This window comes from Miniopterus schreibersii (assembly GCF_964146895.1).
Source record: "Miniopterus schreibersii genome assembly, chromosome: 12".
In the NCBI taxonomy this organism is placed as follows: domain Eukaryota; kingdom Metazoa; phylum Chordata; class Mammalia; order Chiroptera; family Miniopteridae; genus Miniopterus; species Miniopterus schreibersii.
In genome coordinates this window covers 68,061,501-68,089,424 of record NC_138112.1, presented here as the reverse complement: position 1 = coordinate 68,089,424, position 27,924 = coordinate 68,061,501, and the positions used below count along the sequence as shown (strand labels likewise).

General features: G+C 48.7%; 1 protein-coding gene across 1 annotated transcript; it reads left to right on the top strand.

Annotated features, from left to right (window-relative positions):
• Positions 1 to 664: 664 nt before the first annotated feature.
• LOC308564821 (phospholipase A and acyltransferase 3) lies at positions 665 to 25,403 on the top strand. The gene is made up of 5 exons (XM_081153579.1): positions 665 to 805; positions 1,201 to 1,278; positions 11,873 to 11,975; positions 16,553 to 16,821; positions 22,753 to 25,403. Exons 2-5 carry the CDS (start codon positions 1,264 to 1,266, stop codon positions 22,852 to 22,854), a joined length of 489 nt encoding a protein of 162 aa, XP_081009705.1. The 5' UTR covers positions 665 to 805; positions 1,201 to 1,263; the 3' UTR covers positions 22,855 to 25,403.
• The last annotated feature ends 2,521 nt before the right edge of the window (positions 25,404 to 27,924 follow it).

Here is a 27,924-nt window from a genome sequence, read left to right as displayed (position 1 = left end):
TGGACTGGAGCTGGTTCTACTCTTGTGGAGTCACAGCCCAGTGTAAGGAAGGGCCTGTGTTTGGTCATTCAATTTATTCATCCATTCATGGGATGCCTACTGTGTGCCAGGTTTAGGGGCGTATCTGATGGCATAAGACCCAATAGTTAAAAGTACTTTATCCCAGCCTGGTGTGGCTCAGCGGTTGAGCATCGACCTAAGATCCAGAAGATCCTGGTTCGAATCCCGGTTGGAATTCCCGTCAGGGCACATGCGGGGGTTGCTGGCTGGATCCCTAGTTGGGGGCGTTCAGGAGGCAGCCTATCAATGCGGACTCTCATCATTGATGTTTCTATCCCTTCCTCTCTCTGAAATCAATAAAGATATTAAAAAAACAAAACAAAACAAAAAGTACTCTCTGCTAGACCCTTGTCTTCTAATGCCTTTATTTAATATAGTTTAAAACTATAAGCCCGCTCTAGTGGAGGAGATGAACTGCTTACACTCGTGTGACGTGTGTGCAGGGACCGAGCATAAAGCGGAGGCCGGGTGGGGGCCTCCCGGGAGGAGGCGCGCGGAGGGAGGCGCCGGGTGAGTGGGCGGCAGCGGGTCCGGTCAGTCCGAGGCTGGAGTGGGCGGTCCCTGCCTCGGGCCTGAAGCTCCGCGAAGCTCTTGTCCTGTCCCCGGGGAGGGGCCGGGTGACCTCACGCTGGGCGGGACTCCGTGGCCTCTAAACCGGGTCCCTCTGCCTCTGCGGCCGCGCCGCCTCTCAGCCTGCGCGGTAGGCGGAGCGGTTCTCGCGGTTCTCCCGGGGACTCGAGGCAGGGTGAGGAGCTGGGGCGGCCCCTGGGGCCCCTGCGGGCTGCGCGGGGACGGAAAGTCGGGGGAGGCGGGAGCCAGCAAGTCGGGGAGCAGCTGCCGCCTCCGAGCTCCGCGGGCCGGGTGGCGCCGCTGCGCGTCCCTGGCGCGCTCCCCGCAGCTGCGCCCCCGCCTCGCGGGTCGCTGGGGAAGCTCCCGCGCCCCCATCGGGGGGCTCGTCCTCTCACAGCCTCGCGCAGGGCTGGGGGGCGAGCGAGGGACTCCTAGGGAGGGGGCCGGTTGTTGCCCGAAGGATCGGAGACCAGCTGCACGGTCTCCCTGCTAGAAGTCACCGTCCCCTGGGATCTTGGGGACGCCGCTACCTGTTAATGACATAACGAACCCCTGCTCCCCCTGCCTCAGGCATTTACGCAGCCGATAAAGCAAACTCCAGCCTGAGATTGAGGGTCCACCGCAGGAAAGAAGATGCTGGCGCCCATTGTAAGTTTGGAGCCGACGTGGGCTGCGGGCGGGGCCGAGTTTTAGTGGTGACTCGTCCTGGAGCCAGAGTTATCACTTCAGGGAGGCCGCACCTCTACCCGCCCTGGGCGTCAGGTGTCGCTTGGGGGCAGCAGGCACCTGCTGCAGTTGTCTCAGGACTTGAACTTCCACGGGCAGGTTTAAAACCAGGCCCCCAGGAAGGCAGAACCCGCAGGACGAGGGAGGCAGTGAGGGGCGCCTTGCTCCCCGAGGTCCCGAGCTGCCTTCCTGAGACACACCAGTCCCTGGGCCGGCTCCGCGGGGTTAAAGGTCAGGGCTGGACTGCTGCCCCAGGCCCCTCTTGGGTCTGATCACAGTGGCTTTTTCTGGTCTCAGCTGAGGGCCTCATGACCCCCTCTGTCAGCAGTTGCCCAGCTTTCACTTTTCCTTTTTCAAACCTGCGATGTGGTTCAGAAATTATAAAAGGGCTTAGCAAATGCCCCCTTTCGATTTCCCACCGCTGGCTGCAGAGAGGGGCGGAGTGCAGCCTTGGAGGCAGACCCACCTGGCACCTGTTCTCCCCTGCGCCCCCTCGGGCACCTAGCTGTGGAACTTGGGTCAAGTTTCAAATTCATTGTTTCCCCCCAGTGAAGATTTCACGACTTAATACTTAGAAAGTGCTCAGAACAGTGCTTTGCACACGTACGAAGTGCTCAGCCATAATTCACTATGATGATGATGATTCAGTTCAGTCCAGGTAAACAGCTCCCCAAGTGCCTGGCCTCAGGGTGTACCCAGCACATTTGATACCTGGAGTGGTCATTTTTAAATACTCCTCTCTTTCATCTGACATTATTTTCAGTAATAATAATGAGATGAATAATGATAATGTCCAGAAAAGAAACAGTAAACATTTTTGTTGAGCTCTTTATATGAACTCATGCCAGTGGAAAAATAAAAAAGTGAAAAATAAAGTATAGAGAAAAATAGAGAAAAGTAATGGGTTAATAGTTTTTAATTGATTTAATGTATTTTTGAAAAAAAGTTATCCTTACATATAGGTTGGTCACAGAAGGGAATTAACATCACAGTTTCCGTTTTGGAAATTTAACTTCTGAAAAGTTGTCTATGACTTTGACAAAGTTGATCTTTAAAAAAAATAATAAAAAAATCTATCGTTGCATATTAATGTTCAAAATTTGGTAGAGCTAGATTTGTCAAGCCATCATTGCTCACAGTTGATTGAAGAACACTTTTTATTAATTTTAATTTCAAAAGCTTCTCTCATATGAAACAAGATATACAAATAGGAAAAGCCTTAAACATTAGGATAAGTTTGTCAGAGATTCATTAAAAACCCCATTTCATAATACAGTCCAGAAATTGCAATACTGCCTATATCTTTTAAAAAATCAATTCTGATGATGTTTCAATATCTCCACATTTGAAACATTTTTACTAAAACATCTTCACCAGAAAAGTCATCATAAGTTTTTATCTTATTTGGCAAAGTTCTCCCCCGTTTTTCTTCTGCAAAAATCAGAGAAAATGGCCGAGTGATGGAGATTCTTGTTTAATCCACTGCTTTTGAATGAGAGTCTAGTTCTCTGTGAAAATGACTCAGGCTTTCAAACACTTCAGTTTTGGTTTCTTTTGGCACTGGAAGGGCAGACTCTTTTGTCTTCTGTTTCAACACAGGAAAATGTAGGGCCGCAGGATTTGACACAAATCCTGTCAAAAGTGAGCTCAGACCATGCTAAGCTATTTGGGAAATTTCCGCTGGAACAGACACTGTAGCTGAATGTGTTTGGGGGGCTGACTAACTGGGTGCTCTCGGATTGAACTTCCATGTAGAAGACAAAGGCTTTTAAAGAAAAAGAAATGAAAACAGGCTACTTTGAGGCTCACATATATTTTATTTAATCTCAGAAATAGAACTTAAATCTGCAGAAATAAAACTCAGAGCAATGAAATAGCTCTGGGGAGAGTTGTATTTTACCGCTGATGGTCTTTAAAATTGTCAGCACGTGGAGAGAATAAACAGGAGACTGACTTTTGGTGTGTCTTATCGTTGTTTTAAAATTCTCTATGGACAACTCCTATTTGTACCCAGGGAATACGGCTGCCACCTCCCCACTCTGGGTGTGTCACTGCCCGACGCTGAGGGCTTGACAAGAGTTAACTTGTTATAGCAGCTCCCTGGATGTCCCTGAGATGGAGAGGCTGCGAGTCTACCATGGGGCCCACGTTTCTCTGAGCCCTTTAACCAGCCTGGGTCACCTCCTGGTCAGTGCCAGTGCCAGTGCTGGTGTGTCCCTGTTTCTCTCCTGTTTGCCAAATGTGCTTAGAGTGAGTAGGCCTGAGCCTTTGCGCCCCCTCCTCCCACCTGTTTTTAATCTGTCTTGTTGAGCAGCTGCTGCTGGGGACGTGAAACCGAGTCCATAATGAGGAAATTGATGGGCCTGCTCTGATTTCTGACTTTTTAGACTCTCTTCTGGGCTTCTCCCTGACCCTCTGATGTTCTGACAGAGCTCTGTGGAGCCAGTTAAGGTGCAGAGAGGAGCAGGGAGAAGAAGACCCTCCTCCAAAGAGCAGGGGTTCCTGCTCCTGGAGGGGCTGCAGGCTGGGAGGGCCACAGCCTCTGCTGGGCACGTTGTGTGTGCCAGGCTGGCTGCTCAGGCTGGCTGGCGGGCTGGGCGAGGAACGTGATCACTCCTTCCCATGGGCTCAGCCCAGTTCTAGTCACTGGGCAACAGGGCTGCAGCCTTGGAGGCAACAGCAACACTCTGTGCTGGGGCATCGGGGAGCGCCGGAGGGGGTGGAGACCTTGAACCTGTCTCGAGGGTCGAGGAGGAGTTTGCCAGTGAACAGCCAAGAGAATTTCAGGCCTAGAGTGCAGCGATGTAGAGGCACCGTGTTCCATGCGGTTGTCATCGGATGCCAGAACCTTCATGTGAATTACTTGGTTTTGTGGAAAAGAACTTGGCCTTGGAACCTGGCACTGCTTCTTGGAGAGCTCTGAGACCTTGGGCAAGTTACTTCCCATCTCTGAGCCGTTTCCTGGTCTGTAAAATGGACCGCTGTACGGATGCTAGACATAAAAACCCCTAGTAGTGCCTGATCGTTTCCAGATGCGTGGGGGGCAGTCCTGATTCACATGGGGTGGGGTTGGACACATAGAACAGGCCTGGGGCCTGGAGGGCAAGAGCCTGGGAGGGTGGATGAGCCCCCCCCCCCCCGAATACCCATGACCTTTGGGCTGCTGGGGCTGGGACTGGGCCTGGTGCCTGCTGGAACCAACATTGTCCCTTTCCCAGCAGCTGACGAGAGCAGAGGTAATGTGTTAGCTCAACCCCTCCTCCATCTTCCCTCTGGGCCTGAAGCTGGGGAGGCTGGGCAGTCAGGCCTCCTCCTCATACGCCTCAACCCTCTCCTGGGCAGAAGTGGTTTTACAGCTTCCCCTGTTACCTTATTTATTTCTCACACAGACCCTCCCCGTTGGGTCTTAATAGCCTGTTTTACCAAAGAAGTTCAGAGAGGTTAAGTGATGCCTAAAGGTCACACAGCAATATTGCAGAGAGGGGCTCAGTCTCGGTGGGGCTCTGAAAGGCAGCCTCAAGGTAGACAGGATTGATGGCCAGCTCCTCAGGGCTTTCTTCTCTTCCTAAAATGTCACGGGAACTCCCCTTTCCCAGCTGGCAAGTCCCTTCTCAGCATCCACATGGGACTCTGGTCCTTTTTTTTTTTATCACAAGCTTCATCACAGCAGGGAGAGAACTTGCTTCCATGCTGGGTTTCACAACCTCCAGTGTCTCCACCTAGACCCAGAGCTGTCTGCGGCCTTTCCACATCAAAACTAGAACAGTGGCAGCAAAAACCGTCCTCTATGTCCTGGCCAGGTAGGGTAGCTCAGTTGGTTAGAGTGTTGTCCAGATATGCCAAGGTTGTGGGTTCAATCCCTGGCCAGGGCACAGACAAGAATCGACCAAAGAGTGCATAAGTAAGTGAAATAACAAATTAGTGTTTCTCTCTCTCTAAAAATCAATCAATAAACAATTTTTAAAAAAACCCTTTATGAGCCGGATGGTATTTGCTGAGGGTTTCATAGGTATGAACTTATTTAATCCTCAGGAGACCTCCACGAATCAGGTGCTATAATTACCCCCATTTTACAGCTAAGGACACTGAGACTGGGTGAAATTGAGTAACTTGCCCCAGGCTATCCAGTTAGTAAGTAGCAGAGCTGGGACTTGAACCCAGGCTGTCTGGCTCTGGAGCCCCAAGGCTGTAATCAGTCTGCTGTTTCTGAAAACTAAATCCATCTTGACTGAAACCCGGGGCGGTTGTGCTCAGCCTACTTTCTGCATTTTGTATACGCCTGAAATATTTCACTCAAAAACCAAAATAGCAGACGCCTGATGCGGCTAGAGGGAGCTGAGTGTGGGTGGGTTGGAATATACTTCCTTAGTGGCCTCCAAGGAAAAACATGCTTTTTGTTGTGTTTCAACCCTTGGGTTGAAAATCCTTCTGAAAGTGGCCAGGCTTTCCTCTCCAGTCCTGCCCAGCACCACGGCCCTCTGGCGCAGGGTCACCGCGGGCCGGCTGGAGGCTGTTTCCCTGTCCTTGTGGTGGGCCATTTCAGGCTGACGCTGGGCGGGTGACCTCATCTCAGCCTCAGTTTCCCTCCTGCAAAATGAGGCATGGCTGCCCGCCTCAGACTCACCTTTCAGTCTTACCCCTTGCCCCCTTCAGACACCCTCTCCTGTGCTTCTCGCTCTGGGCTGCACAGTAGAATCACCTGGAATCTTTAAAAAAAGCCAGCCTCCCGCTTCATTTCGGGGACCCTGCTGCTGGCCAAATCCCAAAGCACCCTGAGGCCCCCACCCCGTGTACCTGCCCCCCTCCATGCCCTTCAGGTCACTCCCTCCCTCAGCCTTCTCCCGTGGCAGGGGGCGTGAGGGGGTGTGAGGGGGTGTAGGATGGGGTTCAGTTCTCTGCCACACGCCGGGTCCCTCTCACCTTTCAGGCCTCCGCAGAAATCTCAGGTGCCGCCTGTTCTGGCATCACCTCCAGTTCCTCTCCTCTGGTGCTCTCAGCCAGGCTTGTGCTCCCAGTAGAAGCTGTTTTCCCAGATGGCGCCAGTGACCCTCACCCCAGGCCACTCTCCTGACCTCCCGACCCGCGTTCACCGCCTCCCGAGCCTCTGCGTTTGTTTCCCGCTGCCTGGTTGGCCTTCGTGTTGCTCTGGTAGAAGCCTCGGGGGTCCTTGTTGGCTCCTCTTTCCTTCACACCCCGCCTCATTAATATTTTTAAGGTTAGCGAGACAAGTTATAATTTGACTTACATCCCCAGCAGCAGTGGATGAGAGTGCCTGTTTGCCTGCATCTTTTCCTGTATTTAGTATTCATGTTTAATTCCTCTCAAACTAGTTTTTAATTTGAATTTATTTCATTAGTAGTGAGATAGAATATGTTGTATTAATGATAATACATATTGCTCCTTTTAAAATTATCATGCCCTTTGTCCAGTTTTTTCTATTTTGGTGTTGAAATCTTTTTTATTATTATTATTGATCTATAAAAACTCTTTATATATTAAAGATATTAACCGTTTTTCTGTCATGTTCTTCGAGTTGGTCAAGATAGTTTGTTTGGGGTATTTTTTCCATGCACAGGATGTTCTGCCTTCGCTCTTTTGGTTTTAAGGAATAAGCCACCCACTTAAGCTAGTTCAAGTAAAGAAGGTTTAGTTTAAGGACACATGTGGAGACGTAAGGGGATTCTGTGAAAATCAGAGAACAGGAGCTGTAATAAGGCCGGGCCTGCCAGGGCCTAGAGCTGGGAGGCAGTTCAGGATCAAGGTGGTTGCAGGCATCCCAGCCCCTGGAGTCTGCATCTCCACCCCAGTGCTCTGCCGTCCGCATTGGTGGGACTCAGCTCGCTTTCTTGATATGCCTGCTCCCTTCTCTCCCGCTGTCAACAGGGGCTTCTGCTTGGTCCGAGTTGGCATGCTCTCCTCCCACCCCTGGTTTGGTCCATGCTCCACTGGGGTCTTTCTTCTTCCTCTACATCATGACTTTTCAGTTTTAGCCTCTACTGCCAAAAAGCTATTGTTTTTTCATTTCTTGGTTCAGATTTTTGAACCACATACACAGAGAGGGAGGGAGGGAGGGAGGGAGGGAGGGAGGGAGGGAGGGAGGGAGGGAGGGAAGGGGAGCATTTGGTTAGGCCAGCTCTGCTTCTCGAGGTGGTCATAGGACGCTGACCTGCTTGGGGGCCGTGCCTTCTGGTCCATCCGGCTGAGGCTGGTCCCATTCCATGGTACAGAACACAGCTGCCTGGGCACCTGGGATTGTGGGGATCGTTTTCCCTTAAAAGGGAATATGAACATAACAGGCGGTAATAGAAACTTTCAATAATAAGAACTTTAACATTTAAAAAGTTGTAAAACCTTTTATTATTTATTTATTTATTAATCCTCACCTGAGGATATTTTTTTCATTGCTTTCCAGAGAGAATAGAAGGAAGAGAGAGAAACATTGATGTGAGAGACACACATCAGTTGGTTGCCTCCAGCACGTGCCCACGGGCCGAGCCTGTAGCCGAGGTACGTGCCCTTGACTGCAATAAACCTGGGACCCTTCAGTCTGAGGGCCGACGCTCTAACCACTGAGACAAACCGGCCAGGGCTAAAAATTATAAAACCTTTTAATCTTTTACTTTATGCCTTTTTCTTTGGCCTTTATCCTTAGAGTGTCTTTCCTAATTCCAAGATCTGATACACATCCCACTGTCTTATTTTAAAAATTATTTTGTGGTTTTATGTTACAGTGAAGTATTACTTACTTTTAAGCAGCATTAACATGGTCATAGTGGCAGGTTCCACAAGGGAGCTGGTTTCAAGGTGACAGACAATGTCTACCTTTTCCAGTTAAAGAACCACAAGTTCATCAACATGAGGGATTTTTGCCCACCTAAAAAATCTTAATTTTTTTTATTATGGAAGTAATTCATACTGGTAAAAAAACAATTAAATCATATAACATAAAATGTGAAAGTCCCTGAGTCCCAACCTCCCACAGTACATAATATACAAGTTAGTTGTCATTTCCTCAGATCATACATAGTGTATAATACATTTTGCTTTATAAATGTATAAAAATGTATTTTAAGCAAAAATGGGGATAGTAATGTTTTTCAACATGCCTTTTCCGATTATTTCCGCGTCTGCTATGTCATTCTTAATTTCCTTCATAGTGTCCATATCTTTTCTCATGCTGTTGAGCATCCTTTAATCAGTATTCTGAACTCTATATCTGATGGATTGCTTATCTCCATTTCATTTAGCTCTTTTTCTGGAGACTTCTCTTGTTCTTTCATTTGGTGCTTTTTTTTTGTCTCTCTATTTTGGCTGCCTATTTGGATTTGTTTCTATGTATTAGGCGTGCAAGGACTCTCAATCTTTTTGGAGGGTCTCTGGTGCAGGCCAGTGTCAGACGCAGTTTGTTACTGGCCCTGAGTACCCTGTTTGGAGCTATCAACAACCCTCAGCTTGAGGTCCCCTCTCCTGGGGTTGGGTGCGGTTGGACAGGACCAAGATGCACACCAAAGTCTGCTTTTCCAAGGCCCAGGTCCAGAAGCAGATCAGGCAAAGACTCAAAGCACTCTGAGGTCTGCCTCTGCCTACAGGCTGATTAATCTGATTCTCTTAATGAGCCTCAGGCTGTAGACACTCCTCTGGGTAGGGCAGAGGTTTTCCAGCAGGGTGGGGCAATTGCTTCCACCCCCAGGCAAAAGCTGCAAATTGTCTGCCTGAGAAAGATGTCCTCTGCAGTATGGGGGAACGATTCAGCACAGGAATCCAGAGGGGTGCCCTGTGAGCTCTATCTCCAGAGCCTGCAACCCCAGACTCTCCTCACACAGCTCCAGTCCACTCTGCCCTCCCTCTGCTGGAGCCCAAGGTGAGTGGCTGCATACAAAACTGTGAGTTGGCTCTTTAAGAGGGTGCCTGCATTTCCAGCCATCTCTCCCTGGCAGACAGAAACCCGATGCTTTTCAGGGCCAGATGTTATGTGGGCACCTGTCTCAGTTCTGGTGCTACTGGCTGGGGAGCCCAGCCTGGGGTTTAGGCCCCAGAGTCCTCAGTGGGACCCCCCACAGCTGAGATCTCCCTCTGGACCTTCAGTGCTGACTGTGGGAGCCCAGCCAGCCCTCTCACGTCTCCGCACTTCCCGCCAGTCTCTATGTGGTCTCTGCTCTTCCTCCTTGGTTATGAGGGTGCTCTCCAGCTCGTCTGCAATTGCAGTTAATTATTCAGGGTGGTTTTTCTATATTTTAGTTGTCATTCCAGTTTGGTCCCGGGAGAGTGTCAGTGTAGCTTCCACTCAGTCCACCGCTGTCTTTAATCTCCTCTCAATTGGTTTTATTAATGGTTGTTTAGGTCGTTTTTCCAATGTGACGTTTGGAGGCCAGAAATTTCACCTCAATTTGCTTGCTAAGGAAAATGGTTGCTGCACAGCCCTTTGTGACCCTGCTTTTGCGGGAGGATAAGGGCTCTTTGTTCTGTAGTCCCGTGGGCGCAGAGTCTCAGCTTCGCCGCTGTCACCCGGTGTGCCCTGTGTCCTGTACTGCCTGGGGGCCCAGCCCTGCCCTGGAGAGGCAGCTCTTCCTGGCGCTTCCTGCTGGTGTCCATGGTTCCTGGGGAAGAAGCGCCTGGCAACAGGGGACCCCGATTCCCACGCCTGGGGATCAAGTGGAGGGAGGGAGGCGGCGCTGCTGATCCCTTTATCTAAGGAGTCGGCAAACTTTCTGTAAAGGCCCCGAGTGAAGACTGTAGGTCTTGGAGGCCATATGTCTCCACCGCAGCCACTCAACTCCGCTGTGTAGAAAGCAGCCCGCTGTGTAGCAGGTAAATGCGAGTGCCCGGTGCGGCCGTGGGCCAGGACACCTGTATAGACACTGAAGTTTGAATTTCTTGTGTCACCAAATAGTATTCTTTTGACTTTTCCTCCAACCGTTGAGCAAGTGTAAAAACCAGTGTTAGCTTGCCCGCAAAAATAAGCAGAGGCACAAATTTGGCCTGTGGATTATAGACTTTGTACTTCTAAGTTTACAACGGGGTTTCTCGCGTTCTTAGTTTTGATTCAGCCGAGTTGGCTTGTGTATATTGTGAAGTCATTGTTCCTCTAGTTAGATTTTAGTGCTAGAAGGTGAATCATACCCTTAGTTCATGGCAGCCTGTCCCCGCTGCGGGCCCCCTTCTCTTATGGGTTGGGTTTTTTTGGGTTTTTGGTTCCTTTTTGCCATCACCCCTGACTCCGTCTTCCCAGTGGCCAGCATCCTAGAGTGTTCAATGTGCTGTTCTTTAGTTTGCATGATTCCATTTTAGTTGTTGCTTTTTTAAATTTATTTTTTCAGGGGTGGTTCTCATAAGACATGTGCTGCTGGGTTCTGTGTGGACATCTTTAATTTACGTAAGGGGTGTTGTATTGCAGCGCTCATTCTCACTTTTCCACTCAGCGCCGCGTCTAGAAGATCTCCTCCGTGCCATGGAACAGCGGGCCCTTGCTTCTAACTAGCGCGCAGGGCTCTGTGGGCAAGTCCACTTCTGTCCACCTCATTTTAAAAAGAACTTTCCTGTCCTGGCCGGTTTGGCCCAGTGGTTAGAGCATCAGCCCTCTGACTGAAGGGTCCCGGGTTCAATTCCGACCAAGGGCACATACCTGGGTTGCAGGCTCGATCCCTAGCCCTGGTTGGGGCGCGTGCCGGAGGCAACGAATTGATATGTCTCTCACATCGATGTTTCTCTCTCTCTCTTCCACTTTCTCTGAAAAGGCAATGGAAAAAATATCCTCACGTGAGGATTAAAAAAAAGAAGTCTGGAGGTTGAGTCAATCACTGATGGCCAGTGATTTAATCAATTGTGCCTACATACTGTAGCCTCCATAACAAACCCCAGTCTAAGGGATTGGCGGACACGTGGAGGTGTTGGGAGAGGGTGTGGAGCCCTGTGCTCCTCCCGGCACACCTTGCCCGATGCGTCTCTTCCATCTGCTGTTCCTGAGTTGTATCCCTTTGTAATAAACTGGTGATCGAGTAAGCAAACTGGTTTCCTGAGTTCCGTGAGCTGCTCTAGGAAATGACTGAACCTGAGGAGGGGTCTGTGGGAACTCCCAATTTATGGCTGGTGGGTTAGAAGCACAGGGGACAACTTGGACGTGAGATTGGCACCCGAATTGCGGTGGGGGGGCAGTCTTGTGGGACCGAGCCTTTAACTTGTGGGGTCTGCGTTAACTCTGGGGTGTTAGAGTTCACTGAAGATTGGCTTGCTTGGTGTGGAAAACCCACACATGTTGATGTGGGTATAGCAGAGAGGAGGAATAGTTTTCCTTTACATACACACATACACCCTCCCTCTTATCATCAGGATGAGCAGCCAGGAGGACGTCACTGCCAGAGACTGCTACCAGTTCTTGGTCAGGTCCTCAGCCAGGTCTCAAAGTGTCTGTGGGACATGTATCTGATTTGACAGCTTCTGTCAGGGACCCCAGCCTTTGCCCCATGGTTCCACGGTCTCGCTAGACCCGCCTCTAACAGTCCTGTTCTTGGTTTTGCAGCCAGAGCCCAATCCTGGAGACCTGATTGAGATTTTCCGCCCCCTCTACAGACACTGGGCCATCTACGTTGGTGATGGATATGTGGTCCACCTGGCCCCACCAAGTAAGGATGCCCAGGGTCTCCACTGTGCTGGGGCTGGGAGGAGAGGGAGATGGGGAGCTGTGGGCAAAGGTGACCCCAATGTTCTCTTTGCTCCCTAACTGGCAGTTGGTTCCTGAGTGCTATAAGAAGGCAATTTGGTCTGGTGCAATGGTTTTCAAACTCTGCTCCTCAGAACCCTAGGGGTTCTGCAGCCGGGCTGAGGTGGGCTCCCAAGGGGGCAGCTCTGCCTTTCAGGTTTTACATACTATGACTTTGAATAGAACACATTCAGCATTTAAGTGTAAGACTCCAAGAGCATGGGTATGGAGCAGCAAACTTGGCCGTGAATCCAGTTTCTACTCCCCAGCCTTGGTTTCCTTGTCTGTAAACGAGGCTAAGAACACTGAACTTGGAGAGTTGTCGTGAGAATTCCCCACCCCTTTCTTAAGCTAGTTACTTAAATGGAGATATAACATAAATAAGCGCACAGATATAGTCCATGAATTTTAAAAAACGGTCTCCATCCCTGTGACAATGACCCGGATCAAGATCTTGAACATTCCCCTCCACACGCCTTGCCAGTGTCCCCTCACCCTCCCTAACGGCAGCCGCCGTTCCAGCTCCTCTTGCCAGATCAGCTTTGCCTCTTTCCTGGGCCCGTGAGAGTCACCGTGTTGTGAGTAGCAGCAGTTCTCACATTTTCGTTGCCCAGTCTTTTCCTTGATGTGAATGCACCGCAGTCTGTTATCTATTCTGCTGCCGGACATCGGGTCTGTGCCAGTCCTGGGCTGCTGAGTGCGGCTGCCGGGGCCATTCTAGGACATGGCTTGCCCACCCCTTTACTTTGACTAATGGCCTCCCCCTGTACTTACAGAGAAATCACAAGTAACCAGAGCAGATGTCATCTTCCCCACCCCTGATTAACCAAACCACCATTATCTGCACCCACAGAATCTTTTCTTCTGTTAAAATGCAACAAGTGTCCATGCTCTTATTTAAAAAGCCAGTCCTGCCCGGCCGGGCGTGGCTCAGCAGTTGATCATCGACCTAGGATCCAGGAGATTGGGGTTCGATTCCCGGTCAGGGCACATGCCTGGGTTGCGGGCTAGGCAGCTGATCAATGACTCTCTCATCATTGATGTTTCTGTCTCTCTCTCTCCCTCTCCTTTCCTCTCTCTGAAATCAATAAAGATATGTTAAAAAAAAAAAAAAGCCAGCCCTATGTGTGGGTCCTGGACCCCCTCCTCTTACTTTCACAAGCTCTTTGTTCCTTAGGCTTCCCACCTTCTCTGTATTGTCATCTTTCCCCTTTCTACTGGGCTGTTCCTATTGGCATAGAAACCAATGTAAGATCTGTTGGTAAAACAAGCGCCCCTCGGCTTCACATGTCCCCTCTCTAACCCCCATAGAGCAAATCTCTTGTCTACTGTGGGGCCTGGTGTGGTCTGGCCTCTGCCTGCCTCTCTGACCCTTGTCTTCCCTGTACCTGGTGTGGTCTGGCCTCTGCCCGCCTCTCTGACCCTCGTCTTCCTCGTACCTGGTGTGGTCCGGCCTCTGCCCGCCTCTCTGACCCTCGTCTTCCCTGTACCTGGTGTGGTCTGGCCTCTGCCCGCCTCTCTGACCCTCGTCTTCCTCGTACCTGGTATGGTCCGGCCTCTGCCCGCCTCTCTGACCCTCCTCTTCCTCGGAGCCCCTCCTGAGTCTCTAGACTTCAGCCACCGTGGCCCCCTTGCGTCTTGCATGGGCCACACTCTTTCCTTCCCGAGGTCTTTGCTCTTGTTGGCCCATCTGCTTGTGGTGCTCTTGCCTGGATCTCGGCACAGCTGCCTCCTGTTCATCACTCAAGTCTCAACTCAAATGCCCGTTCCCTGGTGGCCCCCCAGTCCAAGCTGGTGCCCCCTCCCCAGTCACCCTCTCCTGGATTACTTCGCCTGCCCTGATCCGTAGCGTTTTCAGTAGCTGAAAGTACCTTGTTTTGTCTGTGTGTTTGGAGTCAGTGTCCTCTCACTAGAATGTGAGCTACTTAGGGCAGTTTATGCCATTATCTCCAGCACCTCGGGCAAGGCCTGGCACATAGCAGGGCCTCAGTATTGGTTACTGACTGCACTGAGTGGGTGGAACGGGTGGAGGGAGGCAGGGAAGGCGTGGTGGGGGTCTGGGCGCCCAGGGGTGCCAAGGATCACTGGGTGTGTGATGCTCCTAAAAGGTGCCTCTACAGCAGCTTCTCATTCTAGCTTCCCAGGAACCTTGCAAGATAGGTCAGGACTGACCTCAGGCTACTGAGAAAATGGTAGAAATTAGAATTGGAAGGTAGCTGAGGGAACAACCCCAAGAATGACGGCAGCTAACATGTGCTGGGCACTCACCTCATGCCAGGCACCGGGGAAGGCACCTTATGTGGCCGGCTGCTTTCATCCTTGCAGCTCCTTGGCAGTGTGGTAGGGACAGGGAGGGACTGTTATTGTCCCTGTTCTACAGGGAATCTGGGACTCAGAGAAGGTAAGCAAATTGCCAAGGTCATATAGCACGTAAGTGGTGAAGGTGGGACTCGAACCCTGGCTGTCCCACTTTGGATTCTGTGCCTTTAACCACGATGTGCCTTTAATGATGCCCAGTCTGATGTTCCCCAAAGTTTAGCCATCAATCGTTTGCCATATCCACATGCCCTTTCTACAATTGTTTATTTTCTTTAATAGACTAACTTTAAGAACTGAAATAAATTTTTAAAGTAACTTTAAATTACTATACTGATGTGTGTTCCTGTATCAATTGTAGTGTGTATTTGGGGATTACCCACAGCGTTGGCTTGACAAGGTTAAGTTACTGGTTAGGACCACCCAGTGATGGAGGTAGAATCAGAACCCAGAGCTTCTGACTGCCAGCCTGTGCACTATTGAACTACCCACCAGGTGGCGCCCAGGGTGCAGAGTTTAAGGAGGCCTCACTCTTAGGGGTGACTTTATACTTGCCTGGTCTGAGAGTTGGTACCTCCTGAAATTTTATGCTCCAGACATTTTTAATTTTTAATTTTTTTAAAAAAGCTTTTATTTCAGAGAGAGGAAGGGAGAGGGAGACAGAGAGAAACATAAATGATGAGTCATTGATTGGTCGCCTCCTGCACGCCCCCACTGGGGATCGAGCCTGAAACCCAGGCATGTGCCCTGACTGGGAATGAAACCGAGATCTCCTGGATCACAGGGCGATGCTCAACCGCTGAGCCACGCTGGCAGGGCTGCTTCAGGCATCTTACTTGCCTCACTCCAGCCCCAGCCCTGCCACCCACCCCACCAAAGGGCTGACTCTCTTCACACACTCTGGGTTTACACATGGCACCATCTCTTTTATTTACTCCCGTGAACCACTCAAGCATCTTCTGCCCTGTTGGTAGCAAGTGGAAAGTCCCCTGGTTTTCTTTCTTTTTTAAAAATATTTTTTATTATTTTTAAATATGACTTTTTAAAAATTTACTTTAGAGAGAGGGGAAGGTAGAGGGAGGGGGAGAAACATCAGTGAGAGAGAACTATCAATCAGCTGCCTCCTGCGTGCCCCCTACTGGGGATTGAGCCCTGCACCCGTTTGGTGCATGGAACAACTCTCAACCAACTGAGCCACGCCGGCCAGGCTCCCCTGATTTTCTAAAATCTCAGGATCGCACACAGGGCAAACAGGTATAGTCCTGTTTGGAAAGCCAAGCAGAGGAGGACCTGGAATTTGATCGGCCCCTCTTGCCACTGCTTGCTGCTGTCATACGGTGTCACAGTGGAAGACGCCTGCCCAGCTTAACAGGGAGCCTCCCCTGCTAGGGAGAGCCGGGGGTCCTATCCCAGCAGGGCCACAGTGGCTCTCTGAGGGAGAGGGAGCCTCTTCTCTAGGCCCACCTGTTTGGTACCCACTGCCTTTTCAGTCATCATACGGGAGCGTGCCCTGCGCACAGTGCAGGTTGGCGGCCTTGGGAAGGGTGTCCGGGCTCTGTGCTGGCATCAGCTCTCCCTCCCCGCCAGCCTGGTCGTCATAGTGACCCCAGACTTGCTTTCTTTGAAGCAGTTTCACTATTGGAGCTATGTTGCCCCTTCCAGCCCCTCAGCCTTGGCCAGGGCTGTGCTGGTGAACCCACTGGGCCTCCCTGGTGTCACATCTCAGGGAGCAGCTATGGGGTTTTGGTCCCTTTGCTCCCAGAAGGGCAAATCCATCCACCTTTCCTGCAGTAGTCAGCCTTGTATATGCCAAGGAAGTGTAGCCCCGATAGAAGCACTGGAGGCTCACACCCTCTTCGCCCAGGGAGGTGGGTGTGCTCAGGGCCCACATCGAATGACCAAGAGGGCCACTGAGGCGGCACAGGGTGTAGAAAACCAGCCCTCTAGGTTAAAAATAATCACCACGAATCATGGAACTTCACTACTCCTGACTTCACATAAGGAAACCAGGGTCCAGAGACCACAAGCTTCTTCTCCAAAGCCACACAGCATGTGTCTGACCCTCCCCTTCCACATCAGCTCATCCTCTTATGGATGGTGCCGAGGGTGGGTGCCCGGCGCGAAGCCCGCCCTGAGCCCCGGGCCTGCCCAGGACCATCGCTCTGTGTCCTTTGTGAACCGCAGGTGAAATCGCGGGAGCTGGTGCGGCCAGCATCATGTCCGCCCTCACCGACAAGGCCATAGTGAAGAAGGAGCTGCTCTGTTCTGTGGCCGGGAAGGACAAGTACCAAGTCAATAACAAACACGACAAGAAGTACGTGCCGCTGCCGCCCAGCAAAATCGTCCGGCGGGCGGAGGAGATGGTGGGGCAGGAGATGCACTACAAGCTGACGAGCGACAACTGTGAGCACTTCGTGAACGAGCTGCGCTATGGAGTCCCCCGCAGCGACCAGGTGCGTCCTCAGCCTGTGTCCCTGTCCCCGGGAGCCAGACCATTCATTCAGCTGACAGTGGCTGGACATCTGTGTGGGCCTGGCTGAGGCGGAGACAGAGACATGAACTAGACAAAATAGCAGGGACACAATCCCTCCCCTCGACGGAGTGACAGTCAGGGTAGGGATGCGGGTGGGGAGACGTGCCAGTCTACAGAGCAGACCCATGCCATTAGGGGGTGATGTCACAGCCATGACAGTCACTGCCACTGCCAAGCCCTCCCTGGCTGCCTGGCCCTGAGATGGACCCTTCCCACAGGACAGAGACGGGTTTTATTATTCCCATTTTACAGATGGAGAAACCGAGGCTCACGGCACTTAAGTAACAACTCTGTGTTGAGTTTCCAGACCTGGTACTTGTGTTTTTTCTGGGAATCTGCAACTGTGCTGCTAAGTAGCAGCAGTGGGATTTGAAGCCTAGGTCTTTGGACACAGCTTTTCATGCTTATGAAAAACATTGTCCTCAGCCCTGCTGCAACCCAAGGCTCAATCCAGGAGGCCCCAGGGGACGCAGTTTTGCTCATTTACTAAGTTTGATTTTGGCTATGGCCCCTCTTTTTTGAATCTTTTTTTCTCCTGGATAACTAACCAACCTCCTGTTCCCACTCCCTCCTCTCCCCTTCGTCACTTCAGTACCATTTGTGTGTGTGTGTGTGTGTGTGTGTGTAAACATTGGAAAAGTTCTTAGATGCTCGTTGATGCAAAAGTATGATTTTCCCCCCTAAAATTTTGCAGGCATTGCTTCATTGTCATCTAGCTAATGCTCTTGTCAAGAAGTCTGAAATGGCTCAGATTTTTGATCCTTTGTATGTGATCTATTTCTTCTTTCCAGAAGCTATAGAATCTTTCTTTATCTGAAATTTCACTATGATACACCTGTGTGGATCTGTTTTTATGTATTGTGCTGGGCACTTGATGACTTCTTTCATTCTAGAAACCCCATTCCTTCAGTTCTGGGAAATTTTCCATTTTCTCTTCTCTCATTCTGGAACTCCAATTATTCGGTTGTTGGACCCCTAGACTGCTCCTCTGATTTTCTTCTCTGCCCTCCTTTCCATTTATTTATTTATTTATTTTTTATTAGAAAACTTAACATTTATTGATAGATTGGGTATAATAGAAGTTTTAAAAAAAGTAGCGGTGACAGTATCAGCATAAAAAAGAGAAACTTATGCTAAATAAATCTGTTTTCATTATTGATGATACTGCCTAACAGTTGAGGTCCTCATTCATATGTGGCGTCTACTTCAGGCAAGTCTCCATACTCCTATGCAGAAATAAACTTCAAGTAGAACTTAGTATAGAAACTTTAAAGCAGTAAGATACCCTATGAAATTTAGGGTGCTACACTAGGAAGATTTGGTAGATTTATAAAATATCTCCTAGTCATCTAATTTTTTGTTATTCATTGATTATTAATAGACTAAAGAATAGACTCACAGGCCCTGGCTGGTGTGGCTTAGTGGTTAGAGTGTTGGCCCATGCATTGAAGGGTCTCGGGTTCAATTCCCCGTCAAGGGCACATACCTGGGTTGCAGGTCCGATCCCCGTTCCTGGTTGGGGCTCATGCAGGAGATAGCCAGTTGATGTGTCTCTTTCACGTCAGTGTTTCTCTCTCTTTCCCCCTCCCTCCCTCCCTCCCTAAAAATCAATGGAAAAAATATCCTCGGGTAAGGATTAACCAACAAAACAAAACAAAACAAAAACAGACTCACAAGTTTATATAAATAATTATGTGTCAATACAAAATTGTTACATAATTTTGTAAATACCTATGTTGATAGGTGATAGGCACGAATACTATTTAAGAGCAGTTAAATACAATTCCAACTTTGAGATAGTGAGATAATTAAGAAATAGTTTCTGTCATTTACTCTTCATAGAAACAATAATTCAACTCTTCTTGCAAAATGAAACATGCACATTGGACACATCACACTTTTCTTCCGATGGCTTTAGCCCTGCGCACCACCCACCCACTTGAAAGGGCGAAAACTGACAACACAACAATAAAGCAGCATAAACAATTCTCTCGGACCCTCCCAGGAAACGAAACCAGAATGTGTTACAAAACAAAAAGAGGTGCCACCTGTACTGTTTCCAAAGCCCCCCCCTTCCATTTCTTGGCCGAGGATGAGGGTCTGTCAGCTTCAGCAGTATTGACGTTTTGGGTCGTTGACATTGGAGATCATTCGCTGTTAGGACGCCCTGGCACTGCAAGGTGGTTAGTGGCATCTGTGGCCTCTACACGCCAGCTGCCTGTAGCGCTCCCCGACCAGAATCAAATGTCTGCAGCTCTTTCCAGGTTCCCCTAGAGGGCAAATCCGTCCCCACGTGAGAACTGCTGGCCTAGGCAAGTAACGGTCAGGATACGTGGTGTGGCCACGCTAAAACGTTACCTCCGCATGCCTCCCGTCCCGTGAGAGATGGTGGGCTTAGTAGATTTTGGAAATGTCTAGCAGTGTTTTCCTTTGTAAGTGCTGTCAAAGTGGCAACCCTCCTCTTCGTTGAACACATGAGGACATTTTTATGTGCCTTTAATAATCTGGTCAGTCATTACGGTTATTTGTGTTTTGCTCTTTGAAGCAGATTAGATTTTCCTTCAGCAGAATATTTATGACTCATTTAATTTACCGGTTAGAAAGGGCAGCAATGGATTTAGACTAAAATGTACTTTGTGCTCTATATGCTTAAGAGTTTCTAAAAAATGATTCCCTGACTTTCCACCTACCTAAAAATACTCAGGCTCCCAAAAAAGGCATATTTAGTCAGCTTTTGTAAATAAGCCTTCATACTGAATAGTCCTTTTTTTTTTTTTTTTTAAATATGTCTTTATTGATTTCAGAGAGAGGAAGGAAGAGGGGGAGAGAGAGAGAGAAACATCAATGAAGAGAGAGTCATTGATCAGCTGCCTCCTGCACTTCCCCGCTGGGGATCGAGCCCCAACCCGGGCATGTGCCCTGACCGGGAATCGAACCCCCGTCACCTGGTTCCCAGGTCGACGCTCAACCGCCGAGCCATGCCTGGCTGGGCCTGAATAGTACTTTTAATTTAATTTTTTCTTTCATTTTAAATCATTTAAAAATTTTCAATTATAGTTGACATACAATATTATATTAGTCTCAGGTGTTCCCCCCCAGTGATTAGACATTATATAATTTACTAAGTGATCATCCCAATAAATCTCGCACCCATCTGGCACCATACATAGTTATTAGAATATTCTTGACTATATTCCCTGGGCTGTATTTGACATCCTCGTGACTATTCTGTAACAACCAATTTGTACTTCTAAATCCCTTCACCTTTTTACCCATCCCCTCAACCCCCTCCCATCTGGCAGCAGTCAAATGTTCTCTGTATCTATGAGTCTGTTTCTGTTTTGCTTGTTTGCTTTTTAGATTCATTTGTCAATGGATATGTATTTATTGCCATTTTATTGTTCATGGTTTTCCTTTTCCCCCCCTCTTCTTCTTAAAGAAGACCCTTTAACATTTAATGTAGTACCGTTTGGGTGGTGATGAACTCCTTTAGCTTTTCCTTGTCTGGGAAGCTCTTTATCTGACCTTCGATTCTAAAGGACAGCTTTGCTGGGTAGTCTCGGTTGTAGGTCCTTGCTTTTCATCACATTGAACATTTCTCGCCAATCCATTTTGGCCTGCTGAATAGTACTTTTTAAAAAGCAACTAGGAGCACCCGGCCGGGCGTGGCTCAGCGGTTGAGCGTCGACCTAGGATCCAGGCCATCAGGGTTTGATTCCCGGTCAGGGCACATGCCCGGGTTGCGGGCTGCAGCCGATCAATGACTCTCATCATTGATGTTTCTGTCTCTCTCTCCATCTCCTTTCCTCTCTCTGAAGTCAATAAAGATATATTTAAAAAAATAAAAAGCAACTAGGAGCTACACTCGTAGTGAAGTCTACTTTTTGTCAGATAAATAGAAACTGAAGATGTGGCCATTGGTAATGCATATGTTACATAAATCTGGATAAATTACAAGGGATTATTTTTATATTACTGTAAATATTAAAGCCAAATTTCTATACAAAGACTTTATACCCATTTTTATTTTGCAGCCTCTAATCGTCCAAATCCAATTCCTTTGAGAATAACACTGTTCTTTTACCCACTCAGAACGTTACTGAATTTGAAGAAAGCACATTAGAATGTTCTTTTTCCCCAGAAACAGTTCTGGGGCTTAACTCAGAGAAGCTGTGTAGTAGCGTAAACAGCTAATTTTCTGTATTCTGATAGTATTTCAGTTTGTCCACTTAAAAAAAAAAAAAAAAAAAAAGGTTTCTTAGCATTCCTGCATAGCATTCTGATTTAAGACCCATGACCCACACTGTGCAGCCAGTTTCATGATCGGAACTCAGGTGATGGCAGCCCCGTGGCTGGGCTGACCCAGCAGCCTTGCACCAGGAAACCACTGCTGGCATCTGAAGTAGCTCTGACTCTCGGGCCTGTCGTCTTCCCCATAAAATATGCACCCCCCAGGACTAACTATACCACTTTCTGGTGTTTCATTATACTCTAACTCTGCCCAAAGCATGACCGCAGACAACGGGGCTGCTGTTTTCCTTGACAAAGTAGCTTCTGTAGGAACCAGCTGCATCAGCATTTCTCCTCACACTCTGAGGTTCTGTGGAGAACCAGGGGCACATTGTGCCTCCTCCATCATCTGCAAACCGTTTCCCCCACCCTGACACGGAGCTGAGCCAGGAAAACGCGGGGTGCAATTGGACTGATGCAGGCTTCTAGCAGGTTAACCCAACAGAGCCGTGGCTGCCCGCAGCCGTGCCCCGTTGCCCTTAGAGGAAAGGTTAAGGACCGGGCAGCAGTCAACCCTCCCAGCAGCAGCTTCATCCAGTGTCGCCGTCGTATGTCCTGGCTGCTGAGAGCACCAGTGCTGGTTGCCTTGTGCGGTTGGTTAGGCTGGTGTGTTTCCTGGCGCCTCACACAGCAGCGCTGGGTGCATTTATGGGGCACACACATGCACACAGCCATAGGAGACCTCCAAGTTCTCTACATTGGGCATGTAGGGGTTGTGGCAGCCACAACATATACAACCTGGGCGAGCTCTGTGGTTAGCCTAGCCAGGGCAGTGTTGACCGTGTCACGCCAGGGGGTGGGTTTTGGGTACCGAGCCTACATTTTCGTTCTCAGTCCTGGGACTTGTGGTACACTCTTCATTGGACTTCGTGGCATAAGTTGGTTGAGAATCTTTTCCTTTGCTGTTCTTGATTCTGCTTAAATGCCTGGCTTGGTTTTGGGGTGAGATTTCGTGATTTGTGTTCAGGATACTCTTTCAAGCCTTCAGTGGGGAAAAGTGCAGCTTTGCTGATTTGGACCGTGTGCCTTCACCGGGAACAGTTGCTATGAGCTGAAGAGGGAGCTTGCTCTCCCTTTGCATTGTCACAGGAATTGGTGTCGCTTGCGCCCGGCCAGGCACTGGGGCTACAGCCATGCACGTGAGGTCCTTGCTCTCGGGGAGGTCATAGCTCACTGAGTATTCAGTAGCAATTCCAGCTTCAAGGGCTCCCCATTGGCCAGCCAGGATCTCAACTATGTTCATTCTGTTTTTATAATAAGGCTTCATTTCCCTGTCCTTTCCACAGACACCCTCTGGGATTTATGTGCTTTAAATACCCGCAGTGCAAATCGAGTTTCCCTCTTCCTGTCCAGACAGATTCCTGGCCAGCTGGCTCCATCCCCCAACTCTTTCCCCATCCTGCCCTCTTCTCCCCATTTCCTTGCCAATATTTGTTGACTTCTGAGTTTGTTAAGGAGACCAAGGGGCATGTGCGGCTCTCTAAGGTGAATGTTCTCGTTGAATGTACAGCCTGTACACAGATTCCTGACAGAGTCTGATCCACCCTCCTCTCTCTTGCAGGTCAGAGATGCCATCGCGGCAGTTGGCATCGCAGGTGTGGGCTTGGCAGCTGCCGGCCTCATTGGAGCCATGATCTCAAGAAACAAGCGACAAAAGCAATGAGTTGAAGGGACTGCCCTGATAGCATTTACTTTATACATTAAGGGGGTCTTGTTTTGCTAGAGGTTTTGAGGTTTGGTTTATGGATTTCATTCTGTTTTTATAATAAGGCTTATTTTCATAGAACTAAATAAAGCCCAATAAAAAGATTTTATTGGGGGAAATGCAGCAAGAACTGCCTGGTGTGAAGTCCGTTGAGGGCACGGCTGAGCTCTGTTCCTGGTGATGCCAGTTTGTGCCCTGGCCCTTTGGTGACTTTCTCTCACTTTCTCTGCGGGCTGCGTTCTTGGCCTCGCAGGAGACAGAGCCCGACGCCTATTATCTCAGATAATGGGCTTTTCTGGTTGTGAGGATATACGGGGCAAGGGTGACAGACCTGATTGATATACAAGAACAGGATCCATAGGACAGGAAGGACCTTGGCCTGGAACTAGACCCAGGGGAGCTTCTAGACTCAGCCGCCAGAGTTCAAAGCAAACCAAAGCAAACCTTTGCCATAAAGAAACTCAGTATATGCTCTTACCAATCTTAAAACCAGCCTCATTACCTCTCTGCTCTTCACATCTTTCCTCCGCGTTGTTGCTTCCAGCCCCCCCAGCCCTGGCACTCCTGCTTCCTCACCACTGGGCTTGGGACAGTCCCCAAGTCTCTGATCCTGCATCCTGTTCTGTGGCCCCTTCCCTCCCCACCACCAGGTGCTCCCAGGTCAAGTTCCTGAGAGAGAATCTGATTGGCTCCGCTCACCACACCTAGCTCAGCCTGCTGATTGTCTGCCCTGGGGTCGGGTGACCCCACTAGGCCGACCAGGCTGCCCTGATGGGCCGGGTCACATGGTGCAAGGTTGCCCCGCACCTTAAGGGCTGGGGGTGTGGGGGCTGCCTGACCTCCCTGCTGCCCAGCCCTCCGGAGGCCTTGAGGGAAGGAATGACCTCTTGTGGCTAGTGCCTTGAGGTGGGCTACTCCTCCCTGGGCTTGGCCCATGTTCAAAATGATCATCTCTCTAAAAGGGGCTTTTATGGGTTCCTCAGCAATGCTCTGCTGGTGCTGCGAATGTTTTCTTTGTCAGCCCTGGTTGTCAGGGGACCCTGTCTGGGAATCCTGGACAGGGCTGCCAAGGGAAAGAAAACAGACTCTCTGTAAATGTAAGAAAAGTTTTATTTAGGATTTATTGAGGGCTAGCCTTGAAACAGTGCTCTGACTTGGGGGGGTGAGAGGGACTTATGCAGGCAGAAAGGTAAGTGAAGGTACATTTGACACTAAAAGTTACAATCGGTACAATTGCTTCACTGGCTTCACATCAAATGGGAGGGACGCATAGAAGAGAGAGGGTTGGATTGCTGCTGAACCTCTCGGTGTGGAAACAGGATGGATTGTAATGGGCACAGATTCGGGTAACAACTGAAACTGTGCTCCAGAGAGAACAAGGAAAGGCAGAGTTTAGTTATAAAGGGCAAGACCATGAGAGCTGTTCTCATTAAGGTCCTCCATGAAAAGGAGAGATGTCGGCTAGGTCACTTGGGGTTGATTAGGCGTGCAAATTGGGGAACGCTGGTTGTGGAAATGGATGGTTCCTGTCAAGATGAAGAATTCAGATGGTCTGGTCACCACGAGGAAGTCAAGTCTCCGGAGCAGTTGCTCGTTGACCCAGGATGTTTGTTACTTGGTCTTGAGCTGGGTTTAGCAACAGGTCAGCAACTTAACAGTAGTTCCAGGAGCTGAGACACTGAAAATATAAGGACACAAAGATTGAAATGAAAAGGGTGGGCATTTTACTAATCGGCGTGGTGTTTTAAAAAGCTAATGTTATCAAAGAGAAAATGAAGGTGTGTGAAAACTGCCCTGGGTCGAAAAAGATGTTGGCGACAAACAACTACATGTAAAGAAAACTGTAAAAGCGAGTTAGGATAATTGGGAAAGTCTGAGTATGGGCTGGGTGTGGATGAAAAAGCGCCACGTACTAAACCTCACGAGCTCAGGGAAGGCCTGCGTGGCCTGACACACTCGGAGGCCTAACGTAACCACTTGGGATGGTCTGAAATTAAAAATTCCCAACTGAAAGTGGTTCATGGCAGGTAGTCATGTCCTAGGGCGGTAACTTTCCCTAACAAAGGTCGATCTTTGCCTTAACTGAGCCTGTTGTCTTCTTTTGCATCTATGATAACATACTTGACAACATACCTTTGGAATATCAGAGTAGTTTTCTCCCCGCGCCAAGCCCTCCAAGCACAACCACCACACCTGAGCAGAGACCACAGATCCCCTTTGTTGTTAACTGTCAGCTGTCAACTGTCTACCTGCCTGTGCAAAGGAAGCATGTGCTTGTTTTACTTTTTACCCAATTCCAGAGATTCATCCCCCCTTTGCTTTCTCCCTCCTCCATGATCTGTCACCAGTGGATTTCATGCAACCCTTTACGACTTCCCCTTTGATTCTGATGTATAAAATAAGTGGTAAAACTGCCATTTTCTGGAGCATTTTTTCCAATCTGTTGAAATTTTTGCTTCCCAGCAATTGTCATTGGTTTGGCTCAAATAAACTCATAAGAATTCTTACACGTTTGGATGGTTCTTACGTTGCCACACTGTACAGTGAAAACTAGAGGCCCAAAATGGCATCACTGTGCTAAAAGCCCAGGATACCAAACCTAGATTTAATACTTGATTTCATTGTCGTCTCAACCTCTTCGGGAAACTGAATCTTAATCAACCAATCTGGAATTTAGCTCTCCGCCTCCCTAGAAAGAAGAGGCAATTTGCATGACAAAAAACCTTGCAGTTCCCTGTCTTCCCCCCAAACCGGAGGTCCTAGTCTAAAAATAATCCTTTTCTTTTGTTAACAGCTCTCTTGCCCCATCCTTCTACCTATAAAAGACCTTCCATTTCGTATAACCCCTCAGAGTGCCCTTGTACTTGCTAGGTGAGATGTTGCCCAATTCATAAATTGCTTAATAAAGCCAAGTAGACCTTCAAATTTTGTTTTTTAACAAATGCAAAGGGCAATGTATTAGGGTTCTCCAGAGAAAAAGGACCAGAAAAAGGACAGATACAGATGCAGGAATGAGATTTATTATAGGAACTGACTCACATCGTTATGGAGGCTGAGAAGCCTTACAATCCACCACCTGCAAGTAACGAACCAGGAAAGCCAATGGTACAATTAAAGGACTGAAAATAAGGTGGTGAAGGCCGTGGTGATAGGGGCACTTATAATGTCCAAAGATTGAGCACCTGAATTAATCTGAAATATAATTATAACTTATAAAATTGTAGAACACATATACTTATGTGAGCAGGGATTTAAGTTTTTTTCCCTTAAGCTTCTTTCTCCTGGGCCTTTGCACCCTGCACTCCCCTTGATCCCGGAATGAAGCAATTAAGGAGGTGGCGCAGCTGTGGACAGTGGGTTAAGATACCTCCTTTTTGAGACCAAGATGCATGGCCAGGCCGACCTAACAATGAGTCAAGATGTCTCTTTATCAAGACATCGACAGGCGACCAAAATCAAGAGTAACTTCCAGGACTGCATGTAGCTGCATCCCATTCCCAGCCTCAGTTTGCCCCCATGTAACCCTATCTCTCAGGCCACTCCTTAAGACAGGTTTTGGATGCTCGAATGCTCCGTCTTCTTGGTTGGCGGCCTTCTCAGTATGATTCAACCCTGTCTCCGTTAATCGCATACAGCGACAGGCAGCCTGAGCCCCACCGGGGTTTCCTGGTAACAGTTGGTGTAAGCTCTGGAGTTCAAAGGCTTGAGAAACAGGAACTATGATGTCCAAGGGCAGGAGCAGATGGACAGCCCAGCTCAAGGAGAGAGTGTTGGTCCTTTCTCCGACCTTTTTGTTCTGTTTGGACCCTCAGTGGATTGGGTGATGCTGGCCCACACAGATGAGGCATCTTCTTTACTCAGTCTACTAATTCAAATGCTAATTTCTTCTGGAAAGCTCTCAGAGACATACCCAGAAATAATTTACCAGCCAGCTGAGCATCCCTTAGCCCAGGCAAGTTGGCATCACAGGCAAAAATACAAAATTGTTAGAAGGAAATACAGGAGAACATCTCTATGATCTTGCCATAGTTTATAAGCGTGTGCGCGCACACACACAGGTTAAAAAAAAGTAAAGCACAAAAAGATAAATTTGATTACATCAAATAAGAACATCTATTTATCTGTTTATCAAAACACACCATAAAGTAAAAGACAGACCAACACTGGGAGAAGATATTTGTAGCACAAAAACTGACAAAAGATTACTATTCAGAATATATAAAGAACCCGTACAAACTGATAAGAAAAAAGACAACCCAAGAGATGTGGACAAATATATTGATAGGTCATTCATGGGAGTAAGTACAAATGTCCGTTAAATATAGAAATGTGAAAAAATATCCCATGCTATCACTACCATGCTGACAAAATTTTTTTTTAAATCCTCACCTGAGGATATTTTTTCCATTGCTTTTCAGAGAGAGTAGAAGGGAGAGAGAGAGAGAAAAACATCGATGTGAGAGAGACACATCGATTGGTTGCCTCCTACATGTGCCCTGCTGACCAGGGCCAGGGATCAAGCCTGCAACCGAGGTTTGTGCCCTTGGCCAAATCGAACCCCGGACCCTTCAGTCAGAGGGCCGATGCCAAACCGGGTAGGGCCAGCAAACACTTTTTTTTTTTTTTAAATATATCTTTATTGATTTCAGAGAGAGGAAAGGAGAGGGAGAGAGAGATAGAAACATCAATGATGACAGAGCCATTGATCGAGCCCTCAACCTGGGCATGTGCCCTGCTCGGGAATCGAACCCTGATCGCCTGGATCCTAGGTCGATGCTCAACCGCAGAGCCACGCCCGGCCGGGCAGCAAACACTTTTTGAGCCTGTGTTAGCCACTGCCCGGGGCCGATAAAGAAAAGAACTTTAAATTTTATTCTTCAGTTACAGTTTACGGCCAATATTATTTTGTATTAGTTTCAGGTGTACAACATAGTGGTCAGATGATCATATACTTTACAAAGTGTTCCCCCAATATTTCCAGTACCCACCTGGCACCATTATCATTATTTCTTACACCTCACACTTCTA